General features: G+C 31.8%; 1 protein-coding gene across 2 annotated transcripts in view; it reads left to right on the top strand.

Moving 5' to 3' along the window:
- Positions 1-12,257, top strand: part of LOC111702744 (longitudinals lacking protein, isoforms H/M/V) — a 39,490-nt gene that overhangs the window by 10,814 nt on the left and 16,419 nt on the right. Inside the window, exons 1-3 of one of the 2 annotated variants that reach the window (XM_023474526.1) lie at positions 7,912-7,950; positions 9,691-9,758; positions 11,019-11,124. In XM_023474526.1, the coding sequence (XP_023330294.1) occupies positions 9,727-9,758; positions 11,019-11,124 (138 nt within the window). In that variant the 5' untranslated portion in view covers positions 7,912-7,950; positions 9,691-9,726. Of the gene's footprint in view, positions 1-7,911; positions 7,951-9,690; positions 9,759-11,018; positions 11,125-12,257 lie in introns of those variants that run through there. The other variant, XM_023474525.1, reaches the window with a different exon arrangement.

Consider the following 12,257-nt stretch of genomic DNA (forward strand, 5'->3'; position numbering starts at 1 on the left):
CTGCCTCCCACCCCTGTATACGCCCTTGCATGAGGGGGATTCCACACAGAATCATGTTTTGCATGAAAATGGAACAATCCCTATAAGGTTGTATGTATATGCAAATACTAAATATGTTCTACAATATTCGTCAATACTTTCAAGTTTTACGTTTAAAATATTACACGTATGATTCCCCACGGAATCCATTTAAACCTTTTTCTGAATAACAATGATTAAGATATCAGTGTGTTCCTATCTTGATAATAAATTAAATATGTCATGTCTTTTCTTTATAAATCCACGAGTCCCTTTAATAGAGAACCCAAAATGATCCCATTTCAGTGAAAAAAATGAGAATATCTACTACAATTATGTTTTAAGGAAATCTCGATTTCCAATGTGGGCACTTCTAATTAATTGAGGATGTTCTGGGAGATCTGATTTAGATGGAGATCAATTTTTGACACGGAGTTTCACGGAGTTCTGACTTTAGAGTTGCAGGGAACTTTTGTCCAAAATCCCGACCGCTTCAGATTTTTACATCCAATGTGGGCATCTTAGAATTTGAGGTTAAATGCCTGATCCCTTTTAAGTTATCTCTGCAGGTTATGACCACCATGGGATATCAAATAGAAATTAAATTAGTTCGTAGATCTGCATAAGATGGAGATAAATATTCGAGCCAAAGTTCTGTCTTCAGAGCCCATGGGAACTTCTTGTGTTGGATATTTATAATCCCGATCGCTAAATATCGCATATCTGGGGATAAATTAGTCCGTAGATGTGCATTAGATAGAGATCAATGCTTGATTCCGAGACTAACAAGATAAAAGTTTGACTTCTGGTTAAATACAAAACAATTAAATTATAGAAAATGTCTTTGATTTGTTGAAGCATAACAAACATGTTTGTTTGTGCAAGTTCAAAATAATTTAATTGAACTTTCAAGTTGAATTCTGATAGTATTAAATACTAAAACATATTGTTTTTAAAACACTTATCTGGGATTTGTAAAATGATCTTATTTTTTTGATTGATTCTTTTTTCCAATATATTTTCCTAGTAATTCCTTTTTATTAAAAAAGATGAAATTTCTGCACATTTAAAATCTTAACTTTTAGCATTATATTGTTTTTGTTTAATTTTGTCTGCCCCCCCCCCTCTCTATTTAACCCGGTTAGTCTCCAAAGCCTAGTTTTTCATCTGCTTTAGCTTTATACGTTATACTAAAGTTCTTTGTTAGTTTTGGGTGCTTCAATATTAAATATTATTCAGCCACATTGTTCCGCGAAAATAAAGATAAAATGAATGAGATGGGGCAGCAAGGGGGGGGGGGTGGCGACGCCCCCCTCTATAACCTCTACTTTAATCCATGAGCAAGACCTTAAACCCCGGAGAAATGTTTTGAGTGCTCCGGCTTTCTCTTTAAAACGCTGTCGGATGATGCTTATTCTAATTCGGTATTGATCATTTTATTCAATGTTTAGAATATGATTCATCTTGTTCAATGTTCCCCAATAATAATTATTTTTGATATTATAAGTTTTGGGTAACCCTTGTGAGAGTAGGGTGGGAGAAGAAGGATAGTTTAGTATGGCGCGGACCGTCCTAATATCGACTCCTCGCACCATCATATATTTTATTATTCAACAACAGTGTAAAGGCATCTGTGGGGATACAGGGGGGTGCGTTAACACGCCGCCCCCCTTGCCTTCTATAAAAATTTAGATTTTATTTTTAAGTTTTAAATTTTTTTTTATAAAAAGTGATTTTCATTGTGTGGATGAAAAATTTAAGATTGAGCATGTTTTATGCAAATCAGTTTAAAAAGCCTCGAATAATTACACATCTCAGCTCTTTACTGAAGCATCTCTCCCCTCCCCCTCCTCTCCTACTCATCTATAGAAACCAATATTTTTTTATGTCTCTTAAGTCCGTGTTTCTGTATTTCTGTGTTCCTAACTCAACATATAATCATAAAAACAATTCCAATCTCGCCTCTAGCCATCAAATACAAACCAACAGTTACGTTTATGTTTTAGCGACAAAAACTGAAGACAGGGGGGGGGGGTTGCCTAGTTTTTGGTAAACTGACTTTCCGTCGGATTTTGGAAACTCAATTTTTCTCTGTCAATGGCAACCCAGGGGGGTTAAATTGGTTCAAGTCAAAATAAACTTAGGATCCAAGAAATTAACTTTAGTGGTTTTTCTTTCACCAGTTTTCCCATAAAAATTCTAGTTTGAAAATACAAAAAGTACTATTTTATCTTTGTTTGTTTTGGTCTTAAACTAATTTTTATATTTTTTTCTCATCTCATTACTGATAGATATAGCTTTTTGGGGTTTCTTTTTAAAATTTGAGCTGTTGTATTAAAATCTTTATAATGTTAAATAGTTTTTTCAGTGCTGATGAGATTTCTATACGTTTTGTTGTTCATTTTGTGGAGAAAAAACCTCGGGTTTATAGTTTAAAAGTACTTAATTTTATGTATACTATTGCTTCAATAATAATAATTAATGCCATAAAGTTTATGTTGGAATCATAGACGTGTAGGCTCTCATAATTTATTTTTTATTGTTTAATTTTTTGATAATAATTCGGTCGTCTAGACTTGGTCATGGTTTTTTATTTCTGAACATATTTGTTTTTAAATTGCTTTATTATCTTTTTTAGTTAGCTCTAGTTTACCTTGACTAGAATTGTTGTTTGGGCAACTTTTCCTGAATTGTTTATTATTTGAAGTGTTTAACTACCCTCTTAAACCATTAAATTTGGAAAATTTTAAGATTTTAAAATTTATAATTTATTTTAATGAATGTTTAGCCACCTTGTAAACACAGCTACAAATTTGATTTCAACACTCCTCTTCTCCCCTCACACACACACCATACCCTCTCCTCTTCTCCCCTCACACACACACCATGCCCTCACCCTCTTTTTTCTCCACACTCACACACACCTTTTTCACCCTCCTTTTCTTCTTACACACACCCTCACCCTGACATAAACCCTTATCACTCCCCCTTCCCTCTTTAACACCCTTTTATAAACCATCCTCTCCTTTTCCACACTCTCTTCTTCCCTTGGCTTCTACTTACCCTCTGACACATTCTTCCAACACTCCTCACACATCATCTACTCACAACTCCCTCTCCTCCCACACCCTTACCTCTCACACTCCCTCACCTCACAAACTCTCCTCACTATCTCTCCTCACACTCACTCTCCTCAATCTCTCTCCTTACACACCCTTCTATGAAACACCTGTACTCCCCCACACCATCCCTTCACCCTCTCCCTTATTAACACCCACTCTCCATTAACACCCACTTAAACTTTTTGAAAATTATCTGCTTCCTTGATCCGAGTTGTCAAGGTAAGGCTGGACTTGTGTGAAGTTTATTTAAAGTTAAGTAAAAAAGTCAGTATCTTAAACTTGATTCACGACAGAAAAAAATATGAACAACCAAAATTTGTGCCTATATTTGTATATTTTTAAATGAAAGGTATGCAACCCACGCTTAATTTTATTAAAATATTTGATAACCATCAGTTTCACACTGTACCCTTTCCATTCCCCTTAAGTTTTATTGCTTTCATTCCCCCCGCCCCCTTCCTTTAGTTTTTCCGGTCTAGGGTAAAACCAAGATTTTATCTATACGACTTAATTTGTTTTATTTCTTAATTAAAATTTTTTTTAACTGAATCAGATTGCAGTGTTATTTGCTTCTGCGGTATTGATGTTATAGCTAAAATAATTATAATAATATTTAAAATTCTGCCTTTGAAGTTGGAATTAAAATTAATTATAATATTGTAATTATAAACTGAAAGAATGTAAATTTATTAAGCGTTTTATTCATCGTGGAATTGATTCAATAAAATTCGGCTTTCTTTATACTTAACTTTAGTAAAAATGTGTGTTTTAAACGCATGCCGTATTGAAACCTTGCAACCCGTATATGCTGCATAGGACTTGTGACATGCGAATTTATATTGATATATTTTGTATCTTGCAATTAGAATATGGTTTAAATCAACAGAATTAGGGAAGCATTTGTAAATTTGATAATTTCGGGTTCTCTTGGATTTCTTTACCACAGATAAGGAAGCAAATTACATTTTTTTAAAACGTCCTAAATCCATGTCAGGCTTAAGTCTCCTTTTGGTAATCATTGGTGGGCCTGTCATCTAAAAGTTATTAAAAATTAGATTGACACTCGTATTTAACCTTAATTATTTTGAAGTTGTGCGGCTCTGCTTCATTTTATAAATTTTTTCGATATTTCTTTTATTGATAATTAAGTATCAGAAATTCTTTGAATGCCGACAGTTACAGTGTATTGTGAATTTGTTAACCCCCAATTATCTTATCTTACAATCGGCTTTTTGTTTTGAATTTTCTTCAATTGTTAATTTGAATTGTTTTTACTCGGCGACATTTGCCTGAAATAAAAAATGTCTGCTGAGTTTATTCATCTGCACCTAATCCTTGGACTGAAAGGTTCCCGATGCTAATTCAAGCTTTCTTCTGCATTTGTCTTAATTAATCAAATGTTAAATCCCCCCCCCCTTGATCACTAGTCTTTAACCCCCCCCCCCATACATTTACCCTTCATTCTAATCTTAGTCCTTCTCCCCCATGTACCCCTCAACTCTTCTGTAACTTAAAAATTTTAAATTTACAAATACAAAATACAAATCTTGACATTTAGTACTTTTCTTAGATACTAGATACATATTTAAAATCCTGCATTTTTGTACACACTTTAAACATCTTTAAGGTATTGTTGACGTCATTTCCTCTCGGTTAAAGAGTACCATACATGATTCACATCAAATCTCCTTAATTTCTAGAACAACTGAGAGGATGGATTTTCAGAGGTCTTCATTAGTATCAATATTGCCGTTGTATATAGGTTGGGTACTCATTAAACATATGGTCCTTAGAAAATCTTTCTGATATTCCTTGAACATGGAAATATTTCCAAAACTTCGGCGATTTCATATTTAAATTTTATGTTCAAGTTTTATCTCTTATTGCAGTTAAATGTTGCAATTGTTAATCTATTTAACAATCTTTCATCAAATTATTCAATTAGAATTAGTTGTATAAATGCATAGCTGAAGAATATTTTGTACTCAGGGGGTGGGGTTCAACAGGGGTATATAAAACATTATTTAAAAAATTTTATTTTTAATTTTTTTTACAATATTTTTTAGTTTTTTATTGTAATTAAACTTAAAAAAGAATGTTAACCCTAGTTTCAGGGATAAACCATAAAGGCTTATAATCCGACTGCCTACAATTCATGGAATTTATAAAAATAATACCCCCCCCCCTCCATTGTACTGAACTGTGCATCCCCACCCGTCTATGCATATTTTATATTGTTAAATTAAATTCATATATTTATGAGCGCCATATTTGTGAAATATATTATGCCTTAATTTTTTATATTTGAAATTTTGATAAATCAACGCTCCGGGAATATTTTATAATATTTGGAGGTTTTTGTGTCGGATAAATTATCTTCATTTTGTTGCTGTGTATTTATTGCTTGAGAAAAATATGTAAATTTTTAATTAAATATTTTCCATCCATCTATCTAACTATCTATCTATCTATCTCTCTATCCATTATTTTCTTTGTCTGCGTTTATAATTCTTTCTTGATTATACTCTGTGCCATAAACAGAAATTCTAGATTTGTTCATTTTTATATGTCTGGTAAAATATTTAATTTTATGAAAGATATTTATTCNATTGAACTGACGAATATTTTATTCTTCTACTTTTTTAATCTTGCTTAGTTTTATTTATTTTGCAACAACGCCATGGTTCAATAAATCCAATTTGAAATTATTTACCCGGCTAGAAGGGTATATGATTATGTTATCATAAATTAACCCCCCCCCCCCTCATTTATGTTATTATTCACAGTTACTATCAAAGCTGTTCGAATTTAAACGCAGTAATTGGTGATTCTTGAAAAAAAGCCGAAAGGTTTAAAAGGTTTAACGTACGAAATGATGTACAAAACCTAGTTTGAAATTTTGAACCACTCAATATTCTAAGATTTTTAAATTACAGAAAACATACTGTAGAATATATACAGTTTTGTATAGAAATAGTAGGTTTAAACATATCACATTCAGCAAATCCTCAACAAATCTGAAAACAAAGATATCCCAGAGAAATCTCATTGTAAGTTAGGTTTTCTCCAATTATTATTTTATAATCTTTATTTTTGATAGATATAATTGATAATATTATTTATAAGTCCGTATAACGTTACAAGAACTCCCGCCAATGAGAGTGCACTGGTCACTTGATACAGATAGAGACAAGTTACAATTTGGTTTCTCTGGGATATCTTTGTTTTCAGATTTGTTGTGGATTTGCTGAATAAGATCTGTTTAAACCTACTATTTCTATATACAAAATTATATATATATGAAATTTCGTATAAATTTGACACAGTTTTATATCAATTTCTTGAGACAGGAACATCGGATATACTCCCGTTCATTTTTCCTTTACATTCCCTTTAAACATAATTCATGCAGTCCCTTGAACCTGTGATTTCGCTGGGTAGACAGTGCTGCGGGCAACAATTTACTCGCATTAATTTTAAATATATTTATAGGTCGTTTCCGTTATGTACAATAAGTTATTTGGAGTTTCGTCCCCCCCCCCCCTGGATTAGATTAAATGGGAAAGGCATTCTAAGGTTGTGAAAATGTGACACCTTTTTTAAAAAATATCAAGAAGAGTAATTATGTATTGCTTCAAAGCCAAGAAATTTTAGGATTTTAAACAATTTCATAAATCGTACCACAAGTACAATTTTTGATCTCCCTTAAGGGGGGGATTTCGCACATAAGAAAAGAGGTATAGGCTAAATCCGTATCAGTTTTAAATTTAATTACAATACAGGTATGTACAATTTTAATTACAATAGCTATGTACAAAGTTTGGTGTCACAAAGTGTGAAAGTGCACCCCCCTTTTAGACTGAACTGATACCCCTCTTTCATTATTCGCAAACACTCCCTTTAAACATAGTTAAACGTGTTCCTATGGGAGAGTGACTAATTTGTTCAAATAGTAAGATTTATAAAATCAAATTTAAAGCAAATTTAGACTTTGCTAATATTGGTGTTATGCAATCTCAAGCTTTGGATATGGAAGGCGTGGGCTTAGATAAATATACTTAGAATTCATTTACATAATTTTTGGTGAAAAATATTCAAGTTTTCGGAATTAAATCATTTGTTAATGTTTTCGTATTATGAATTCATAAATCTCTATCCCCAACATTGAATGAAATTTGAAGGAGCTTATAGGGGAGGCAGGATTTCATTACAATATGTTTAATGTTCATGCACAAACTGTTTCAGTTTAAAAATTTGTCTCATGACGGCACTCGATTTGTCGCAAACTTACATTTTTTTATTCATATTTAATAAATCGTATATTATGATAATGATTTATAATATTTTTGTATGTCAAGTCAGCAAAGAATTTATCTAACTTCAATCTTCATAAAAAAAACCAGAATTAGTATTTAGTAAATTTTTTTTTTTTCATTTGGAAGAGGTTATGCAGATTATATGTTTGTTTGAGCCTGTAGCTAATACTCTGAATCTGCTGATTTTTTCCTTAGCTAAAAATTTTTATAGTAAAATAAATATAAAACAAATCATTGTTTCTGTCCTCAAGAACGCTTTTTGCAACGCCCCCTCGTACTTTTTTTTTTACAGATTAGAATAACAGCGACAACATTATTTCAAAGTTTTGCAGAGTAGCTTTTCTTAAGATTTAAAAAAGTAACTTGTTAGCATGTATTATGTATTTAACAGTAATAACAGAGTAAAATAAATCCAGTTTTTTTTACAGATCTTTGCAGTTAATGTAAAATTAATGACTATAATGAAGGATATAAAACAAGGTGAAACCTAAAAGGTAGGAAATGAAGCCTTTATTTGATAGTTTTTTTTACGATAATATTCACGAATATTTTTTTCACGGAAGGGGGGGGTGATTTTTTTGGGATCACCTGCTGTTTATTTAAGATAAGATCTCATTAGTTTTTGTCAACCTCTTTTGTTTTTCTCCATTCAGGTTGTTATTTTTAGTTAATAATCATCTAAAATCTGTAGTAGTGTCTTCTTTATACACAAAACTGTAGTAAGTTGAGTTTTCTTCTTTAGAAAAATTTTGAATTATCAGGGTTTAGTATCTATTAAATTCTATTTGATTTAGACATAGTTTATAAAACTAATTTTTTTATCGTTTCAAGGTTTTTTTTAGGTTTTTTGACATGCCTCGTTACTTTTTTCATGAAAAACTGATTCCTAACTAATTTTGATTGCTCGAAACATGACTGTTAGAAACACAGGGGTTAAAAAATTCATTTCTAGTAATAATTTGTCCAGCAAACATATCTGAAGTGATTAGAACTAAGTTGATATATTATCATAGATTTGTTCAACTATCCGGATCCAGTACGTTTAAAAGTCAGGACCCAGATTCGAAGCATTGAAGTTTTTCGGTGAAATCCTTATTTTGATGAAACAATATTAAATAATTGTTGATTAAATATTCTCTAAGTCAAGCCTTTATAAAATTATTTCAAAAGATCTTTCTTTTATTGAACCCTGGAACTGATTAATTAAATTATTTTTTGTTATTTTTAATGAAACACTTAAAATGAAATAGTTTAGGATAGAGTTGGATTAACAATTAATGATTTTAAAACTGGTATTAATTAACAACTGAATAACAAAATATAGCAATTAAACCTTGCTTATTCTTGGCTAGTAAAACAGTTAAATATGTTTAGCAAAAATAAGAATAATTAATTCTGAACAGTTGATATTTGTTTTCTATGTGACGCGGTTGTCAGGTATATAAGCAAGTTTATTTAAGGCTGTACACCCCCCCCCCCCCTAGATAAAGGTAAATTTGGTTTTCAGAAAAAGTACTGAAATATTTTAAACTTCTCATATTTTTACGTTTTACTTAAAAACGCATTTTCAGGTTTCATTAATAAAAGTTTGTTGATTTGGCGGAACGTGTTTATATTTGATGAAATTGTCGGTTTCTGTCTATTTTGTCGATTCGGCGGAGGTTTCTATTTTGTGAATTTGTCAGTTTCTGTCTATTTTGTCGATTCGGCGGAGGTTTCTGTTTGTGTTTTATTGATAACGGAGGATTCTGGTTTTTTTTATATTTTTTCAATGGCGTCGATTTCTGTTTCTACATCTCATTCTAAAACATCCCTAGAGCTAACCAAGAAATCTAACAGTGTTGAGAGGGGAAAAAATAACACAAAGCGGAGGTTGTAAGTTTCCGAACCCCCTCCCCCTCTCATTCCCTTTCTCTTGAATCTCCCCCCCCCGTCTGTAGAACGAGGGGGAAACTGTTAAATTTATTCCTCTACTCGAGAGAGAATTTAACATTTTTTATTTTCATTATAAATTATACAACTTCAATGTTGTACTTCTCTATAGACCACACGTCTAGCACATCTGACACATATTTTAGAACGTACAAATTCAAAATCCATTATTGCACATGATTTCTGCATGAATAGTAGAATATTTAAATTTTTCAGCATATATCTATGGAAATCCACTTTAAATATAGATAATTCTAAATTAATGTGCATCTATTTTTTAGTTTTTACTTATTCTATTTCAGAGGCGTGTAGCGATGTGATTGTGGTTTTGAGTTTATATGTGCGGACCACCGCCTACACAGAAATCCGCGTAAGTTTTTGCCTCCATCCCGCAATTTACTCATAAACATAGAGTTACGACAATGCGCTCACCCGTAGCGCTTCCTAAGCCGCTCCCCGGTAAAATGTCTCGCGATTTTCTCCTAAAATATAATATTTTGTAAAATGTTGGCTGATATTGATCTTCTCTAAACATGTTTTATGAAGGAAGAGGAAAAATTCTATTTTTACCTGAAATCACACAGTTTAGTTAGTTTTAAGATTATCTATATATATGTATCTTATCTATCTACCTATCAACCTATCTGATTTTAGGCAATTTCAAACCGAATCGCACGCAAAACAGCGTTATTTTTTGGTAAAGATTGCAATTCTCCTTACCTTCAATAACATTATTAGAGAAGATAAACATCAGCCGACATGTTCAAAATATTACATTTAAGAGGAAATCGCAATAAACCACAGTTTTCACAAAAATTTGGCAACTATTGCCCTTGTGAGCGAAAATGAGGCTATTCGGGTCCGGCTTGCCTTCCCCTCCTCCTTGAACCCATAGTAAATAAAATAAGATATATCTCATTTTTAGAAGCGAAGGATGAAAGAGAAAAATCATTCTAATTTCACATTGAAAAACATGCACGGGGGGGGAGTATTCATCCTTTCTATTTTCATGAAAATATTAAAATATATGTTGAAACGGCTCGAAAGTGTTTAAATTTTCCATCCATTTTTATATTTATTTATATTTTACATTTTTATTTTAAAATATTTGAAATATTTTCATTTTTTGGAGTATCTGAATGAATTCAAATGATAGAAGAAGAGGGGGGGGGTGTAAAATACTAATTTCGGTTTTACACATTGGTTATAAATTGAAAAAAAATGATTTAAGTCAAGTCTGCACTTTTATATTGACTTATCTTTTATAAATATAAATGCAGTGTTCACCGTGTAGGGGTCGAAACTTTTGTATATACTTGCGCATATCTTCATAGTCTGAGATAGATATCAACCAGTCAAAAATTGTGTTAATGATAAATCCGTGAAAAGAGCTGATTCTTATTTTCGCATTCTTTCAATAGTCTGGAGAGATATCCAGAATGAATATGCTTAATCTCTTAGGTTACAAAGAATTGGATTAGTGACGTTTGAAAGATTTAACCATTCATAAGTTCCGCCCTCTTGTTTGTAAAAATGAAATCTAAAACTTCAGGCGAATTAATATTTAACGATATCAGTTTTCTGTCATAATCTTTTTTTGGAATTTATTTATTTAATAATGATTCTCTAGAATGGGAACTGAACAATTTTGCCTGCGCTGGAATGATTTCCACTCAAACATCACTTCAGCCTTCGCAGAGATACGAGATGAAGACGACTTTCTTGATGTGACACTAGTAAGTTTAACGCCACTCTTTAATCCCTCAATTTTATAAGATTTACTAGCTTTTATGGAACTGTTTGCGTAACTTCAAGCAACCCTCCATGCAAAGATGACAATGCCCGATATACAACTGAACCATTAAAAATTGTGTATAATAACTCATGTTTTTGTTTTTGAAAACTGTTAATTTTCATTTGTGGTTTCTTTGCAAAAGTGATATGGGCATTTCTTGCTTATAAAAAAATATGTTAATTAAATACTTTTTGAGACCAAAAAAAGACGTTATCTTCCACGTTTTTGTTCAGATTAAGGTTTCAAAGGTACTATTGTGAATCGGGCATTGCAATTTTTGCACGGACAGTCGCTTGAAATAACGCTCTCAGTCCCGTTTCAGAATACTCGTTACATGGAAAATATTTTATCAATTTACACGTCTTCATTGTGTTATTGACTATTACACTTAAATGTACTCGTCAATGCTTCAGATCCATGGACTGGATTTTTAAAAATCTTTTTTGCTTCTTGGTTCCATAATTTTTACTAGGGTTGTTTGCCGTTTTGGTTCTTTTTTTAACTTTTAATAAAACTGTATTCTGCTATTAAGTTTGCTTTTTTAACGTTTCAATATTCTATGGGAAAACGAACCAAAAAATTACGTTTTTAATCGATGGTTTTTGGTTCGATTTCGGTTCGTTGTTTATCATGTATTTTGTATCAGGGTAAGACTTTGGCAAAGTATTTCTCAGATTTACGTAGAGCCTTTAAAAGTCCAAATACGAACTTAAAAACGAACATAAACTATAGTTTTAATGACCCTTTTTGTGAAGAAAAAGAATATTTTTTCATTCAATACAATAAAGTGATGAATGAGTTAATTTTTTCCTTTTTCGTTCAAATAGTTTTGTGTAAAAGGAATTGATGGGAGAAAGCAGTTTCTCTCTTATTTCTGTCAAATATAAAATTAAATCAATTGAAAACGTTTTATTGGGAATTACAGAACTGTTTTCTCTGAAACATTTTATGTTTGCACACCACTTCTGTATATTGTACTGTCACGGTACACTGTATTGTACTGTCACGGTACACGGTATTTTATTATGACGGTACACGACATTGTACTTCCTGTTGCACGGTATTGTACTGTCG

Source organism: Eurytemora carolleeae, unplaced genomic scaffold (assembly GCF_000591075.1).
Source record: "Eurytemora carolleeae unplaced genomic scaffold, Eaff_2.0 scaffold309, whole genome shotgun sequence".
Taxonomy (NCBI): Eukaryota; Metazoa; Arthropoda; class Copepoda; order Calanoida; family Temoridae; genus Eurytemora; species Eurytemora carolleeae.